The following is an 18,099-nucleotide window of genomic DNA, read 5'->3' as shown; positions in this document are numbered from 1 at the left end:
TGTGAGTCTGTAGTCTCAGATGGGGAAGTTCCCTCGATAAATTTAGGATCCACCGAGAATCTTTTAGTTTCTGTACAAACAAGCAAAGGCAAAGGATGAATGGTGCCCAAGGGGGGAACTCGAGGTGGGCAGGGGATCCTGTGCTTCTAGCAGAGAAAGTGACCAAAACCGAAAACAGACAGGAAGAAACAGAAACCTAAAAGAACATCTGTGAGCCAAATGACAAGTGTCCGCGTTCAAAAGCCCCGAGGACTGGCCTGAGGTTTCTGGAAAAACCAAGAGGGAACAGACAGACCAGAGCTTCCCTCACAGTGTGCGCCAGCAGAAAGGGGTCACAAAGGTGTCATCGAAAGGCACCAAGAGTCCTGCACTGGGGCAGTCTTAGCAACACAGCACCCCGAGGGAAAAGAGGGGACCAGCCCCACTGCAATCAGCATGGGCCAGGCCACATCCAGGCCTCTGCACCTGGTACCACATGCTGTCTGAACCAGTATTTACTGAGGCCTCCTGGGAGACATGCTGTGCAAACACAAAGGTGAAAAATATATATACACACATTTACTTCTATACATAATATCTGATAATAAATGCGTTTCCATAAATACAAATAAGCAGTTTGTAGTTACATATGCAGAGGTAAATAAACAGAATGCCAGGTGGGGATGTATGCTACACAGGGGACAGGGAAGAGGGTACAGGGTAACTAGGGTGCTATTTTAGTTAAAATGAGCTAGGAACACCTCTCTGAGGAAGAATGAGATAAATGAGTATCTATGGTCAACATGTTCCAGGCTCAGAGAACAATAAGTACAAAGGTCCTGGGGTGTTCGAGGAGAGCAGCCATTCATTCCTCATTCAGTCAGTATTTATTCAGGGTACCATATCAGTGGCTGAAAATACAAAGACACAGCCCTGTCCTCAAAGTACTTAAAGTAGAGTGGAAATGAAATGCAAACATAGAATTGTTACACTTGGTGTTTTATAAGGAAAAAGGAGCCTCTGGTGATGTGGGAGAAAGCAGGGAAGGCTTCCTGGAGGTGGTGCTGAGTGAGGTCTTGGGGATGTAGAGAAGATAGGGGAGAAGCAGAAGGAGTGAGGCATTCCAGGCAGAGAGAACAACAAAAATGAAGGCATGGAGATGAGACTTGAGGTGGCAACATAGCACCCGGGCCCATCAGGAAGGACAGGCAGCCTGGTTGTTTATACTGCAGGCTAAGCAGGAATGAGGGATGGAGAGGGAGCTTAAGGCCACATTGTGGGGGGAGTTCATAGAACTAGAGCTCTTAACAAGAAAAGGGAGAGTGACATGGAAAAGATAGGACCTGGGGCACCTGGGTGGCTCAGTGGCTGAGCGTCCGCCTTCAGCTCAGGGCATGATCCCGGGGTCCAGGGATCAAGTCCCACATTGGGCTCCCTGCAAGGAGCCTGCTTCTCCCTCTGCCTGTGTCTCTGCCTCTTTCTGCATGTCTCTCATGAATAAATAAAATCTTACAAAATATGTATATATATGACCCAAACTTCTTCTGGGTTGTTCCAGGAGCAAATGTAGAATCTGGAGGGGAATTACATGGAGGGGATTTTTCAACAAGTAGGACTGCCCTGTGGTGGATGGAACAGAATGGGGTCCTGTGGAGGTAGGAAGTGCTCCCTCCCCCTGAAACATTCCAGCAGAAGTCAGGGGCCATCCCTGGTCCGTCTGGCAGCAGAATGAGGGCTGCACCCACAGGCTCTGAGTGGGCAGGTGGTGGTGGGGGAGGGTCAACTTTGGAAACAGGAAAGGCTACTCCCTGGGCTGAAACGGATGATAAGGAAGAAAGGGGAAGCAGAGGAGGGAGACCAGAAAGCACCTTTCAGATGAGAACGCTGGGTATGGAGCTGGCACCAGCCCGAGATGTGGGGTGCCACCTGCAAACCCAGGAGAAGATCCAGGTGCCGCCGGGGACCCTGCCGCGCCGCCTCCCGCTCAGCACGGCCGCCCCTTGGGCTTCTGCCTGGTGAGAAAGATGCTGCCCCTAACAGCAGAGTCGAGGGTGCTTTCCTGAGGTTGTCCTCGGCACCAGAATGCACCGCAGCCAAAGCCAGCCAAAGCCGTGCTAGGACCCCGGCCTGTGCGCCTGCCCCCACCCCCAGCCCTGGCCCGGCAGAGCCCGCCACCCCCACGCCGTCTCTCTGCGCTAAGCCCGCTGGCCCAGGACGGCTCCACCCTGTGTCCTCACCTGGCTGCTTCACAGTGACTTCTGTGCGCCCTGAAACCTCCTCGGCCAGCTTGTACCACGCATAGTTGGGGCTCAGCAGCCACTCCTCCACGTGGCAGTAGTAGCTGCCGCTGTCACTGACCTCGGCTCTCTGCACGGTGAGGCTGAACAGGCCCCCGGACACATGCCTCTCGAACTGGAGCCTGGGCCGCAGGCCCTCGTCCTCGGCGTAGGTGCCAAACTCGAAGGCGGAGCTGTGGGTGGTCTTCAGGATGAGCTTGCCATCGGCGTCCGAGGGCTTATGCACGTACCAAAGCACTGCAAAGTGGGAGTTCGGGCTGGTCTGGGACTTGACGGAGCAGTTCAGCTGGATGGGCCTGTTCTCCACCAGGGTGAGGGTCCTCTTGGATTTGCTCACCTGCAGCTTTGTCACTGCAGAGGAAAGAGGGCCACTTGAGCAGAATGGCCGCCACCTGCCCCCTTGGGCATATGCCAGTCCCCGACCTCCCCTGCAGCCTCCAGCCTCCAGCTCCAGGAGGACAGGCCTCCTCTGAAGTGGGGATCGGTGTGAGGGAGGTGGTGTAGAGCCGGCCTCACCCCAACCTCCCTCCACCTGCCTCACCCCTCACTCAGTCTCCCGCCTGCTCTCCTCATGTCACGTGGCCTCCAGGGGACTTTGCTAGAAAACTCAGATCTTCCCAATCGTTTCCCTGCTTAGAAACTTTAATGGTTCCCAACTGCTTATGGTTTATGGAGAAAAAAAATTCCTTTCACACTACAAAGTCCCTCCAGGGTCTGGCTCTCACCCAGATGTCCTGGTTTATCTCCAGGACTCACCCCACAAGCCCCCCACCCCGACTCCAGCATCTCTGCACCTCCTCCCTGAGCTCTGGTTGCTGTTCAGCTGACTTCTCTGCCTGGCGTCCTCCACCATCTCCCCTCTGGCCCTTCTGTGCACTCGTCCCTCCACCCCCGTCCTTCCTTCCCATCCTACTGGGCCAGAAGCCCCCTGTCAGCACTGGCATCAGCCCTCTCTAAGTATCTTCCATATCTTGCAACTGTTTTTCCTTAGTCTCTCCTCCACCCTAGTCTGTGAGCGCTCTGAGGGTAGAAGTCAACCTTTGCTCTTGTACTCCACAAACATTTCAAGTGTGGCCCCACCGATGCTAAGTGCTAGGGACACCCTGAATAACAACACCGTCGTGCCTAGTGGAGGTTCTCATTGTTGCACCCCTGGAGCCTGGCACAGTGCCTGAGCTGCAGAAAGTGCTTGATCAGTGTCTGCTGTGATACATGGGGGAGAGTATGCCAGTATGTAGCCTGTAGTTAGAGGATTGCTGGGGTGATCTTCCTGAGGGCAGAGAGTGGGAGGAGGCTGAGAAGAAAGTGGCGAGCAACAGGACAGAACAGAGCTAACTCCAGGGTCCTTCCCCTGGCCGCCCTGCTCCAAAATCAGAAGGGAGGGCAGACTGCAGAGTGCCACCCTACCTGCTAATTAATGACAATGCTCACCTTTAAGGAGGCAAGAAGCCAAGGTCTAAGGAAATATATCTTATGAAGGTAACCTGGGATCAAACCCACTTCATCCTTATTATACTTGGCACTGCTTCTCCCTCCCCACCAATCTCCCCTTACTGAAAAAGTTTAAAGAAAGGAAAAAGACGCAGCTCTGAGTTCCTCCTAGGGAGCTAATAGTGAAAGCAGCTTTGCACACTCCAACTCTATGAATGAATAACTCATTAGTGAATCAGGGGACACTCTTCACCAAAGGACTGCCGACTTCACATTCTCACAGGCCTTCTCAAACCATCAAGAACACAATACGAGGGGTGCCTAGGTGGCTGTTGGTAGAGCATCTGACTCTTGGTTTCGGCTCAGGTCATGATATCTGGGGCATGAGATGAAACCCAGCGTAGAGCCCTGGGCTTGGAGTCTGCTTAAGATTCTCTCTCTTTCTCTCCCTCTGCCCCTCCCTCAGCCCTTCACCTTCTCTAAAAAGAAGAGGAAAAAAAGAAAAAAAAAAGTAACACACCAATATGAGAGTATGAGAGCAATCCTCCGTCCCATGCCCCACCCTTCTTTTCATCTGTTGTTATGAACAAGCCCAGTCTCCTGCATTCTCCCTTCTTCAAAAACACAAAGTCTTCCAGGGCACACTGGGAATCCAGGGCACGGTTTACCAGTAAGCTTCCAAGCTCTGCAAACTAGATGCATATTAGCTTGCCAGTCGACTTTTCAGATCGGATTCCTACAATACTTGAAAACAACCAGCTCCCTTTTCATTCCTTTCCAACCCAATTCACCGCATGCAAATGATATCTATATCAGCACAAATGATACCACCTGAATTATCTGGTTCTTGTCCAAAAACCTGGGTTGTTCAGTGTAGAGTAGAAAGAGCTTTAAAATGTATTATTAATTGGGGCCAGATTATTTTTGCAACTGTTACTAAGGAAACCTCAATTGCTATAGTAACTGCATATGTTAAACTGAAATCCTATGACTAAGCCTCAATTCAGTCACATGGTCTGAGTACAAGAATCCAAGGAAGAGAGATGTTTCAAAGCATTTCCATTTTTCTTTCCTTCCCATGTCAAAATATTGTGAAGTATTGAAAAGCTTAAAAGAGAGGCATTTTTGAAATTTGGTGCACGCCTGACAGGTGGGCAAGGGGTCAGCTCCTATTCTACATCTCAAGGGCAGGAAGGGCCTTCCCTTGAAGTGCAGGACAGCCAGCAGCCCCCCGTGCCTAATTAGGAAGATCTCAAGAGTCCTGTCCCGATACTGCCCTGGGCGGTGGGCAGCCTGCCTGCACCATCCTCGTCTGCAGAGGAAGGGGGGCCCAGCCCACTTAAGGACCGTAGAAATTTTCATCTGCCTGATGACAAAACCTCAAAGGAGTGTTGTGTAGGCTAAATGCAATGGTCTATGGAGAGAGTTTAGCACAGAACCCAGGAGAACATAAACGTCCAATATGTATTCACTATTTCCATTTCTTTTGGGGTCTCTGGGTTTGGCCCACGTTCAAAGCTCCACATGAGATCCAGAACTGGCAAACCAAGTGGCAAACATGCTACTAAGAGTGTGGCCCCGGGACAAGCAGCAGCATCATGGGTGTCACCTGGGAACTTGCTAGAAATATAGACTCCCAGACCCACCCCTCACAACCTGCTGACTCAGAATCTGCCTCCAACAGGATCCCTGGGTAACTCAGGTACCCCTTAAAGCCTGAGAATCCCTGGGGCCCTATGAGTGAAGTAATATTTAGGGAGGGCAATGGCACACAGGTGAAAGGAAAGCTGTTAGGGGACAGAAGCTTGGTTAATCCCCAACAGTGAGTCAGCAGGAGGAAGGGGCAGGAAGAGAGGCTGTGGAGAGAGGCCCTCCGGCTTTGGCTCCACCTGTGCTGCCTCCTGCCTCAGGATAGGGTGGGGGGCATCTCAGGCTCCCAGGCCTGTGTCCTGTTTGAGAGGAGGGCTCTTTCCTTCTGCATCTGAAGGGTTCCATTCCTAGGCCTCTCGTGGAGTGGAATCGTGTGTCCTGCATTCTGGGAGAGGCTGCTGTGTTACAACAAGGACAGGGTGGTGGACAGTGAGAGGCATCTGGAGGAATTCAGCAGCAGGGAGGAACCGTGGCTTCACTGGCCACCTATCCATCCAGGGGACTCTGCTTTGTGGGTGTGCCCCTCACACAGAACTCCTTTCTTCCACCAGTGAAGTTCTTTTACACCCTGCTAGAGCTCTTCCAGGCTGCCTCACATTTTGATTTTTAATTTTTTTAAAAGATTGTATTTATTTATTCATGAGAGACACACAGAGAGGCAGAGGGAGAAGCAGGCTCCATGTGGGGAGCCCGATGTGGGACTCCATCCCAGGACCCCTGGGATCACACCCTGAGCCAAAGGCAGATGCTCAACCACTGAGCTAACCAGGCGTCCCGAGGTTAATTTTTTGAAGGCCTTTTCTTTCCTACTAAATTATAAGCACCTGATGGGCAGGGACTGAGACCCAACCATTCGCCAAACAAATTAATAAATGGATGAATTGAAGAAATAGGTGATTGGTCTTTTCTTGGAGGTATGGGAATATATAAGGGAAAAGTATTTAATCCTGACTGTGACAGGAGGCACGGCACGCTTGAAAAAGCATGTGACGTCTGAGCTCAGCCCTGAGAACCAAGTGGGTAGGTGTTGCCCAGGCACGGGAGCGAGAGAAAGGGCATTCAAGAAAGAAAGGACAGGTGAGCAAAGGTGGCACATTCGGAGAAAACCAAGTGGTCAGGGTGGCAGATAGAGTCAGAGGTCAGCCTCCACCGCCGGACTGCCCAGAGCGTGGACCAGACCCTGCCTACTCGAGGCTCTCAGGGGGCCTGTCTGTGGCCCTCAGGCATCAGCATCACCCAGGGACTTGCTGAGACCACTACATCCCAAAGAGACCTGCAGTTTGACGAGCCCCCAGCTAAGTCTGAGGGGTACTAAGCTTGAGAAGCCACAGGTGCTGTGGTGAGGTGGCCGTGGGCCACGGGAGACAGCACTTTCTGTGCGGGGGCTGAGCAAAGGCCAGAGGAAGCAGGTGAGGAGATTTGGGGCAGTGAGTGAAAGTGAGAGTGAGAGTGAGAGAGAGAGAGAGAGAGAGAGAGAGAAGACTGTTCTTTCTTAAAGACATGTGACAGTGATCAGAAAAGTGAGGCATGGAGGGGGCCAGTGGCAGGGCAGCAGGCATCTGTCAAGTTGAGGGAAGCAAGTCTGCCAGGAAGGGAAAGCTACGGGGGAAGAATGAATGAAGGAGGGTGCATGTGAGTATGTGCGTCCCACCCCCTCTCAGAGAAGGAGAAAGCAAAGGTACCTGTCAGCCAAGCAGTTACTACACAGTACAGTTCCTGCATCCTAAGAGCCCCCCTCTTCTCTCTCCCCTTGGTCATGCCCTGTCTGAGCCCCTAGAATCCCTGCCCAACCTTACACTCAGCCTGCACTGGAGCTTCCTGGCCGCAGGCCCCCGCAGGGAAAGCGTCCTAAGCCCACCAACAGGAGCTTGTTGCTGCCAGCTTAGGGCCCGTGGTGGCTCCCCAGGACAACAATTTTCAACAGGGCAGTGATGCCCCAAGAGATATCAGGGAAATCTGTGGGCAGGTCTTTCCTTGTCACATTGATTGGGTGAGGGGTGAGGGGCAGGGGCAAATGTTTAATGGACTAAAGCCAGCGTTTGATGCCAACCCGTGTCTGGGACAGCTCCATCAACACACCTCTGCTTCATGTCTTGCATGACTTTCAAATGACATTCATACGGGTGAAAACGCTGTCCCTGAGCCTGGAACCAACTTTCGTTTTACCATCACCACTATATATATATATATATATATTTTTTTTTTTTTGCATGGTTTTAACATATGCTAGGTAAATGAAGGGAGGGAGGTTTTCCTTTATATTGTTCAGCATTGCTGCAAGAGTAACTCAGGATTTCGGAAACCCCGTCAGGGCAGCAGCACTGCTGGGGCTGACAGGCCTGACAGTCGGTTGGTCGGTCAGTTTTTCTAGGGACAGAGAAGCAGTGCGCCTGCCCAGGGTAGCTGCCCCTGACCATGGATATGTTACAATACATCATTTTATTACAAACCACTTTTTTTAAAAACAATCATCCTTTATTCCATAATTAGTGCACTGTAACAAATTTTAAAGATTATGTCAGTAGGAATGTTATACTGTCTAGGAATTTCATTTTAATAGCAATAAAGGGACTCTTCTAAATTGTTATAAAAGGATTATACGATCCAAGCATGATTAGAACTCCTGATTGCTTAGAATGTTCTTATTTAATACACTTATAGATAACTTTCTATGTGCTGAGCACTATTCTAAGCACTTCATAAACATTAACTATTTGCTCCCCACCAGATCTAGGAAATAAGTATTCTTATTCCCAATTTTATAGAAATGGGCCAAGGTCACACTGCTAATAAATAGTAGAGCCAAGGATCAAGTCCAGGCTGCTAGTCTGTCCTTGCTTTTAAGCATAGGACATAGTGCATATGATGACCCTCCGTGCTTCGGTGTATAACCAGGGGCTCCTTTGGCCCTTGCCAACATACCTGGGGCCAGACCCCTCCTTGACCCCATGCTTCAGTCATATCAAAGCATGTATGCTGCTTCCTTCCTCCATAATGTTCTTCGCACACTCTGTTCCGAGCCTGAGATGTCCCACTGCCCACCCCCAAAACAAGCTGATTCCTTCCTAATGCCTACCGCCCGTACCCCAGGCCGGCTCTCCCACCACCTTGTGACTCTTCCCTGTGCTCCCTCTGCCCAGGAACTGGGACACACCTATTTCTGCAGCTGCGGCACCCAGCATGGAAACAGGCACACAGTAGGTGCTCAAACGTGCTTGCACGAGGCAGTGGGAGGGAGGAGCGAAGAGAAAGTAGCAAAAGTTTGGAAGTGGAAACAGCTACTCAGGAGTAACCCAGACGTGCCCTGTCTGCAGACAGAGCAGTGACCCTTATGCAGGGAGTGTGAGCAGGTGCACCTGGCGTCACCATGACAACGAGGCCTGAGGAGTTGGGGGCGGGCTGGGGACTCCCCTAGGGCTCTGGCACTCCTGCTCCCTGTCTCTGAGCACCGAGCGCAAGAAGCCTTTTGCACACAGCATGCGAGGAGAACCCCAGGTTCTCCTAGAAGTAGGGGCCAGTCCCACTAGGGATGAGGCAGCCTGTCACTTGCCAGACTGTGACAAGGGCAGCCACTGCTCACATGCCCTGGACCCATGCAAGTCAAAGAAAAAGCGCTCAGCTCTCCCCATCTGCCAGGTCAGCAATAAGAAATTGGAGAAAACGGATTTGGCAGCATCCAGAGGGTATTAAATATTCATCCTGACTACCCATCAGTAAAATCCCAGCAGAATACACCCACTGACAAGTCGGCTTTCTACACCGGAGGCTGTCCTCTTGGAAGCTTGTTTATTGCTTTGTCAATTTGAATGTGCAATATTTAATAGCCAGACCAAGAGAGGGTCATAAACATTTGGAAAATGAGTGCTGACATTTCCCTTATTGCTTCTGTATTTAGGGATATGTAATTGGAGGGTGTTTTTGGTGCTAGAGAAAATCAGAAGGAAGCAAAGCCCTGCTTCAAAAAAAATTTTTTTTTCCTGCTTCAAAATTAAAAGAGAAAAGAATTGATTACGAGGGAAGGATCGAATATGTTGAACTGGCTTAAAGTCTTGCCTAAATGCCCCGTGGGGGTCACACTCTATGATCAATGGGAGTGATGGCATTCCTGGAAGATTTCCTTGGGGACCAGCAGATGGAACAGGAAGTAGGTAAAAGAAAAAAAAAAAAAAAGGTCGATAATAGATCCACAATCGATCGTGCCATCCAGCCAGAGATTTTAATGAATCAGATACCTGTGATGTGGTCAGGCCATCAGGTGGCCCTGGCAAGAACCGATCTGGGGCACAGATCACACAGAGCCCTTTTGGAGCAGAAGACATGACCAGTGTAAGGCTGATAAATGGACCCGCATGGGAGAGCCAACAGTCCCTGGGTTTCTCTTCGATTCTTTGGAATAAGAATATTTGACAAAATATTCTTCCTTTTTTTTTAAGGTTTTATTTATTTATTCATGAGAATACACAGAGAGGAGAGAGAGAGGCAGAGACACAGGCAGAGGGAGAAGCAGGCTCCATGCAGGGAGCCCGACGTGGGACTCGATCCTCGGTCTCCAGGATCACACCCTGGGCTGCAGGCGGCGTAAACCACTGAGCCACCTGGGTTGCCCTTGACAAAGTATTCTTAAAGGAGTGGAGGGAGCAGTTGGCAGGGGACGCTCCTATGGAAAGCCCCAGAGCGGGGATAAGCAGCCATGTTTTGAGGCAAGGAATGGAGGGAGAGTACAAAGAAGAGAAGCCAGCACTGGTTTGGAGTCTAGTATCCCCAAGTTTTAGGAGCCATCTTGTGGCAGAAGTTTGAAGAAACGGGAGTTAGAGGAGGCATAAATTAAACTCCTACACCATCAGGACTCTATGACTCCCTCGTGACCCCAACTTGAAAAAAAAAAAATTAACTATTTGCTTATGAGTGTCAGGAAATCAAGGATGGTAAACCAGAGACAAAAGTACCTGATACAAAAGAGGATTCCTGAGAAGAAAATAATAATAATCGTCTAGAAAATATGTAATATAATAAAATTAAGAGCTTGGATTCTGGAGCCAGACTGCCTTTCTGGATTTGAATCTTGCTTCTGCCACTTATTATGCATCACTGGATCATTTATTTGCCCTCTGTGTCAGCATCCTCACCTATAAAATGGGTGAGACATGGTATCTCAAGAGCCAAGTAAGCTATTGTGTATGTTGTGTATTCGGGATGGTGACGGACACACAAGAAGTGCTCAAGAAACATCAGCTGCTGTCGTTGTTACTGTTCTTACTACTATAACCACCTGTGCTGAGACTCCTCCATGCCAGCGATCTACACAAAGAAACTCCTACAAATGAGGCTGTTAGCTGAAGGCAGAAAGCACGATCTCTGACTATGTGGGCTTAGAGAAAGTCAAAGCCCCCCTTTTATCCAGCACCACTGCTTTTGAACACAGCACACGTGGGTTCAAATCCTGATCTCCCCTTCGCCACTTACTGTGACGTCAGCAGATCAGAACCTCTGTGGGCCTCAGTTACTTCATTTATAAAGTGGGAGAGGGTAATCGGCGAGGGCGACACGAGATCACACAGGCCAGGTGCCCGACATGGTCAGTGCTCTGGTATTTTCCACTTCTAATTTCCCCCACCAAGAACACATAGTACCAACCAGAGTGTGGGAGGGGAAAAAGTAAAAACGTAGGGGAGGCTCTTTGGGGAAGACGAAGTGCTAACTGCATAAATATTTATTTTTTTTAAAGATTTTATTTATTTATTCATAAGAGACACAGAGAGAGAGGCAAAGACACAGGCAGAGGAAGAAGCAGGCTCCTCGTAGGGAGCCTGATGCAGGACTTGATCCCAGGATCCTGGGGTCACACCCTGGGCCAAAGGCAGATGCTCAACTGCTGAGCCACCCAGGCGTCCCAATAACACCATAAATTAATCAGAATCCAACTAACTTGAACCTTTGATGAGCTACTTCCTTAGCCTTCCCTTAGGTGTTTCAGCTTTAGATTCCAAAGAGGGACAGAAACAAGCAAGTATCAAGAATTGATTCAAAAAGGCAATGTCAGGCAAGGTCCTGGGGTCAGCAGTAAGCCTGCCTTCTACAACTCCAGAACCACGTGATGGACACTGTGGCTGACGACGCCGACCTCGAGGGCTAGAGGAGACCACAAAATGCGCAATTACAATCAGAATGTCCCAGTCAGTGAGGCAGGCAAGTGTGTCCCTCGGCATTTCCACGAAAGGGGTCACACAAAATGGGGTCTCTGCTTAACCCTCCATTAACCCAAAAATCCACTTAAGCAGCACAGCATCTTCTCTGAGCTTCTGTTGCCCAGGCTGAGGCTCTAATTGGCCAAGGGACCCCTTTCGATCATTTAGACAATCTGCTTGTTCCAAACTCTGGAACAGAACAGGGCTTTTATGGGGTTAGAAGAGGCCAAGGGTAAACTCAGACAATCCCACTGGGTAACCACCCTGTAAACCACATGCAACGTGATGGAACAGGCCAGGTTGGGCACTAACCACGGCTGTGAGGGGCAGAAAATTCCTCTTTGCAGGGTGTTCAAGCCATCTTTTCAAAGTGGGTGGGTCACAATGTCAGAAAAAACTTTGCAAAGTCACCTCTCATCCAACCCACCCTTCACAGTGTGGGTGCCTGTGATCTCCTGTTCAGGGGCTGGATGGCGGCAGGGCAGCAGGGTCTTCAGCCTGGGCTCCACCTTCCACCAGCTTCCAACCAAGCAGGAGAGGGGGACAGCCACCGAGGAAACCATACAAGTGCATATACTTATCCCCTCCCACACATTAGGAAAAGAGCCCAACGAAGGAGTGGTTGTGGAGCGTCATGCTCCCCACCCACCTTTCCCCACAACTGGAGGATTTCCAAACTAGTGGCCTTACCATCTGCCATGAGTGAGGGACCCTGCCTCCACAGGGGAAGGGAGCTCAAAGCAGTGCAGGAGAGAAAGACACACAACGGTTCAAGACCAGGCTCTACCATTTACCAGCTACGCAACTCTGGGTGCGTCACTTAATCTCTCTTGGGCTTGTGAAATTCTCATAAAACCATCGACCCTAAGCACCTGCCACAAGGGAGATACTCAGTAAGTGCCTCTCATGTTCCCTCTTGCATTCAACATTCCTTATCTGCCAACAGGGGAAAATGGTCCCCCCTCCACTCTGTTGTTGCAAGGATTATAGGAGAGGACATTAGGTAAAGAGACAGCCTAAATAAGACATGACAACTAAAAGTGGTTTTAATCCCTGATTGGATCCTGGTGTGGAAGGAAAAAAAATAAACTATAAAGGACATTGTTGGGACAATGGGGGAAATGCTGGTAACACCCTATAATCCTGTTGAATTCCTGGGGCCTGACAGCAGTGTTGTGGACAGGAGAGTGTCCTTGTCCTAGAGTACTGAGGAGGAGGAGGCCCGACCCCTGCAAGCTACCCTCAGATGGTTCAGAAACAATAACAATGACCAAACAGAGGGAGAAAACACATGCAGTAAGATGGTAACCACTGACCAGCACTACCAGGGAATGGGAAATCTTGCAGCTACCTTTGGATTTGAAATTTCTCAAGTTAAAAAGCTGGGAAATGAAGGCAGCAAACACACCGCCCCCCCAACCGAGGACTTGATGTGCACCTCTCCCTCCCTCCCCGCATGCCTGGCACCCAGGGCAAGCACGCATACTCCACTCCCTACCACCCCGAGCCACTGACCTGGCTGCAGCACCCTGATCTCCAGCAGGTTGGAGGTGCGCTCGGCCAGCCGCGTCCAGGTGTTGTTGTAGTTCCTCCGCCACAGCTCGGCTACACACTGGTACTTGCCCGCCTCCGTGTCACTGGCTCGGCTGATGCTCAGGCGCACATTGTTGCTGGACTCTGCCTTCTCGATGGCCGTGCGGGTTCGGAAGCTGGAGGACCTGTCCCCCCACTGGACCCCTCCATCCCGGGTGAAAGTCACCAGGTCATGGAACTCAACAGTGCCCACTGGCTGGAACCGCCACGTCACGGACACAGGGACCCGAGCCGGGTAATGGGGTTTGATGATGCACTGCAGGTCAAACGAGTCACTGTAGGTCACACCTGGCGTGCGGGAGATGGCTGTGACGGCAAAGCCCATTTCTGGAGAGAGAGCAGAGAGACTGCAGCTAGGGGGGACACACCTGGCTTTCTCAGGGCAGCATGCCACAGTGATGGGGCTGTTGGCAAAGCCGGCGGAGCAGAGCCAAAGCTCTGGGTCTCTCTTGATGCCCAGGCCAGTATGACTTTAGCTCTCGCATTAAAGCACAAGCCCAGAAGATCACAAGATGCCATATACAGAGGCCAGAGGCAATTCTCTTTGAGTAGCACTAAGTGAATCCTTCCTGATGAAACCTTCACGTCGATCTGCCTCCCATAAGTCCCCTCCCAGGGACTGAGGTCATGTAGGGAGAGCCATTCCCAGAAATCATGGGGATCCCATGCTAAAACAAGAGAAAAGATCCCCCAAGCCAACGTCATTCATTGCTGGCAAGATGGACACCACCCCCCAGCCCTGACACCTCCTCTGTCTGGTCCGCAGTGCATTGGGGCTGGAGAAGGGGGTGGCAGATGGAGGACGTGCCACGCATTCCCTGGGGCGCACAGCGTAGGCTTGCTCACCAGTCCCTTTTCCGTTTTACCTTGTGACATCCAGGGAAGATGGGCAGGGAGGGACCCACATCACATGGCCTGACCTTGAGCAGGTGGGGACCTGGGGCAAGGTGAGTTTCTGCAGTCACAGTAGGCTGTGCAGCTCGCAATACTCCTTACTGACGGGCAGCAGACTAATCCCTGATACCAACTCCTCAGCGGGGGTTACCTGAGTTCCTTCACCTTGAAATACTACTTAATATTAATACATTGGTTATGATCATAAAACTGGGAATAGTCAGTATTTACTGAGCACTGTGCATCAGTAACGCCTTCTGGCATACCATCCATTTCTTATAGACGAGGAAGAGAAACAGAGAAGTTAAATAAGTTGCCCACGACCAAGCTGCTAGTAAATAGCAGAGTCGAGGGTCTGTCTTATCATGTGGCTTTACACAGGGAAAGTGGTTAAAGGCACAGACTCTTGAGCCATATGCCTGACTGTAACCCTTTCTAGCTGTATGACACTTCACCTCTCTCTGCCTTGATTTCCCCCTCTATAAAATGGGTCCTTGTGAGGATTAAATGAGTTAATATTTGCAACCTGCTTGGAATGGAGTGGTACCTGGGACACACTATATTTTGTTAAACATGTGGTTGGCTAAAGAAACAAAATACACATAAAGGAAAGTAGTTTAAATTCTGTGGTTAAAAGACTAGGCACAGAATGAATCCTTTGGCTTTATATGGGGAGGTTATGTCAGCAAATAGGTAGGCATGATTTGCTGAAAACTCTAGATCTTCAATTTGGATTTCATAAACTATCTTTATGTATCCTTAAAAAAAACATGTTAAGACCCAGAGATCCATCCTTAAACATTCAGTGGCTGTGATGATCACTTGTGCCCCTGTGTGCAGAAGATGCTGGCATGAGGGTGGGAGAACACAGGACCTCAGGGATAGGACACACACCAGGGGTTCCTAGCCTCAACACCTGAAGGAGGGAGAGCTTCTCCAAGCAAATGACTCTGTCCAGGCTTGACAGGGCACCCAACTTACACTAACTGAATGGTCATTATAACAGCCCACCTGAAGCTGAATGATGTACCTACACGTTATCATGCCGGGGCACCTGCTAAGAGTAAAACTGCACCAATATGAAAATTCACCTGTGTCACTATTTAGACCAAAAGGCAACCTGAACCCACAGCACCCTCCACTCTCCCCTGCCCCACCCCCTTGGGCCATCCTGATCCTGGCTTTGGCCATAGGAGCCCCAAGGGTAGAGGATAGGGAAGCAGAACCAAGCCCTGGCATCCCAGGTCTAAGGCCCTGGTGAGACCCTGACTGTGGAGCCACAGACATATGGTAAGAATGAAAAACCTCAGGGGATCAGCAGCTACTGTCAGATTACCTCTTGATAAGCACTCCTGGCTCATGCTAACCACTCCTTGGACGTTCCTAACCTCACAGGTGGGGAAAATGATGGTGACTCGTTACCCAAACATTTCCTCACAGGTGCCATTCCCACAGGTCCACACTGGTGCTGAGTACAGGCCCAGGGATTGAGCCAATCAGCAATCTCAACCACCGGACTAAGTTTCTACAGATAGAAATCTGAGCAATATGACTGCTGCACGAAGCAGGTCAATTTGAGGATTAAGCTTTCAGAAAAAGAGTGTAATTCTAACCTTGGGTGGGGAGAATAGAGCACTCTGTTGAGGGCAAACCAGCCAGGGCTGCCATCTTTCCTAGGGGTGTATCTGCAAGCACCACCAGCTCTGCCTATGAGGACGGTGGGCAACATGATCCCTAGGAGTGGGACACAAAGCCACTGAGGACAACTGATGTCACTGCCGTTCTGATAAACAGGAAGACTTAACGAGACAAGAAGTAGCACACTGGCCTTTTAAAATTGAATATACTGATTGTATTAAGCAGATCAACGTTGATAGAAGCCTCTTTAAGTGCCCCGTGAGAAGCAAATCTAATTCTCTGGTCTTAGCAAGTCTCAAGGTATCTTTTAATTTCATGCTAATGAGGAAGTGGCTGTCCTAAGGAGATGCCTTATAGAGGAACAGATAAAAAGCATAGGCTTTGTAAAAAATTGAGGGCCTCCTGGCTCCCCTGGTTCAGATTGTGGGTCTGTCATTTAAAAGCTGTAGCCCTGGGCAAATGAGTTAACCGGTCTCACACTCAATCTCCTTGTAAAATCAGTGCTTAGCTTTTGGCTGGGTGAAAATTCAAAGGGATGATTAAGCTTAGGTGCTTAGGGAACATAGTAAATGCTAAATAAATGGCCGAAGAGCATTTTCTACCCTTGTCTGCCCTGTACTGGCCTCTTAAGGAGGACTGAGCCCCTGGGCTGCAGGGCAGGAGAGCCTGGGGGCAGGCAAGAGGGGCTCTGCCCTTGGGGGCCAGTTCTGGCAGTGGCCTCTGCTCCTGCTGGATGGCTGCGCTCCCCCAGCCAGAATTCTTCTAACGTCACTCCCACCACACAGACCCAGGGGTAGTGAGCGCCCCCAGCTGACACCAGCCCCCAGGGGCCCCAAAGCGTCCCACAGGCCCCGTCAACACCCCCTGAACTTCTATACGGTCCCTTTACTTAAACCCTTTGGAGGGTACCATCCATTTCCTGCCAGAACTCTGACAGAAGTCGGAGTAAGGTTCTTGAAGTGGGAGCAGTCTCCTGACAGCCCCGCGGAAAGACTGTCGGACGCCTACATACCGAGAGCTGTGATGGAGATGGGGGTGCTGGCCCGGCGCTCCCCGATGACCTGCCACTCGCCGTCCACTGCCCGCACCCATTCGGTCACGTGGCATTCATACTGGCCCTCGTCTTCCTTCCTGCTGTTGAAGATGCCCAGGCTGAACGAGTTGGGCTGCACCTGCTCCATCTGGATGCCCCCAAAGCTGCTGCGCTCCCAGTAGGCTGCACCTGGCTGGACGGTGCCATCCCGGTCCAGCCACATGATGTTGCTACGGCGGCTCTGCCGGTCCACGAGCTGCCAGATGACGGAGAAGCGGCCCTGCGGCCTGCCTGCCGTGCGGATGCTGCAGGAGAAGTGTAGGTTCTCACCCTCAAGGATGACGCTGGCATTGCTGGCCACCTCCACGGAGATGCTGCTCTCTGGGGGAGAGAGAGAGAGAGGGCCACGCTGGGCCTTTCTGACTGCTTCTGCACCCTCCCTCCAGATGCAAAAGGAGGATGGGGGAAGATGTCATGCTCTGTAGGTACAGTTCACCTCGGAGGACTAAAGCCCTCTGGCACTTACTGCTGCAAGCCCTGGCTGGTTCTGGCCATTGCTACCTAGGATTTTAGCTCCAAAACCTAGGAGAGGCCCTGTGCTGGGCACCAGAAAAATGTGTGGGATAATGAGGGTCTAAGACCTGAGACTGAATCAGAACCTAAGGAATACAGACACAATGGCATTACACTTAGGACATAAAACCGTTTATCAGGGAATCTGTTGAGCTGAGGTTCAAGGATTTTTCAGCTCATGAGTTGCAGTAAATTGAGTGACTTGAGAATTCTACTTCACCTCAGTCCTCCCACTGTTCAGTGCTACAGCAGTCAAATAAAAGCGGAACATACATAATGGGCCATTTGAGCCCTTCGGGGCAATATTAGCAAGCAGAACAAAAATGATGGGAAGTATTTGGAAGATAACACATGCTTGCTTGGGTGTAGGGAATAATGGAGCAGACATCTAGTTTCACAGAGTAGAAGGGAGCGAGCACTCATCCTCTTCATTAAAGCAGAGGAACAGACCAAGGCCGGCTCTCCATCCTGCCATGCACAGTCAGCCCTGCTTCCACTTAAAACATCCTGCCACTGCTTCGACCTTAAAACATCCTGCCAATCAAAGTCTGGGATAAGGATCCACTCCCTTTGCTCTCTTGCAATTCACTCAGCTCTCTGAAGTCACTCAATTGAATTATTTCAACTCTATATGCCTTCTTCTATAAGATAGGGATGGTGCTATTTATATTGTGTAGTTTTTTAAAGATTAAAAAGTCAACAAGACAAGATATGTAAGTCACCTAACACTTAGTAGGTTTTCCAAAAAGTGGTCACTGTGATCACGATGAACTTTACTATTCCTGAGAACTTTTGTTTTTATGAACACCATGGCTGCTCGAATCTG

At 50.3% G+C, this 18,099-nt stretch overlaps 1 protein-coding gene across 5 annotated transcripts in view; it reads right to left on the bottom strand.

Annotated features, from left to right (window-relative positions):
* Positions 1-18,099, bottom strand: part of IGSF3 (immunoglobulin superfamily member 3) — a 91,434-nt gene that overhangs the window by 10,963 nt on the left and 62,372 nt on the right. For all 5 annotated transcript variants that reach the window (XM_077842710.1, XM_077842712.1, XM_077842713.1 and 2 more), the window contains 3 exons: positions 16,680-17,081; positions 13,058-13,462; positions 2,217-2,627 (listed from right to left, as the gene is read on the bottom strand). In XM_077842710.1, the coding sequence (XP_077698836.1) occupies positions 2,217-2,627; positions 13,058-13,462; positions 16,680-17,081 (1,218 nt within the window). The remainder of the gene's footprint in view (positions 1-2,216; positions 2,628-13,057; positions 13,463-16,679; positions 17,082-18,099) is intronic.

Source organism: Canis aureus, chromosome 12 (assembly GCF_053574225.1).
Source record: "Canis aureus isolate CA01 chromosome 12, VMU_Caureus_v.1.0, whole genome shotgun sequence".
NCBI classification, from domain to species: Eukaryota; Metazoa; Chordata; class Mammalia; order Carnivora; family Canidae; genus Canis; species Canis aureus.
This window is presented reverse-complemented; position numbering and strand designations above follow the sequence as displayed.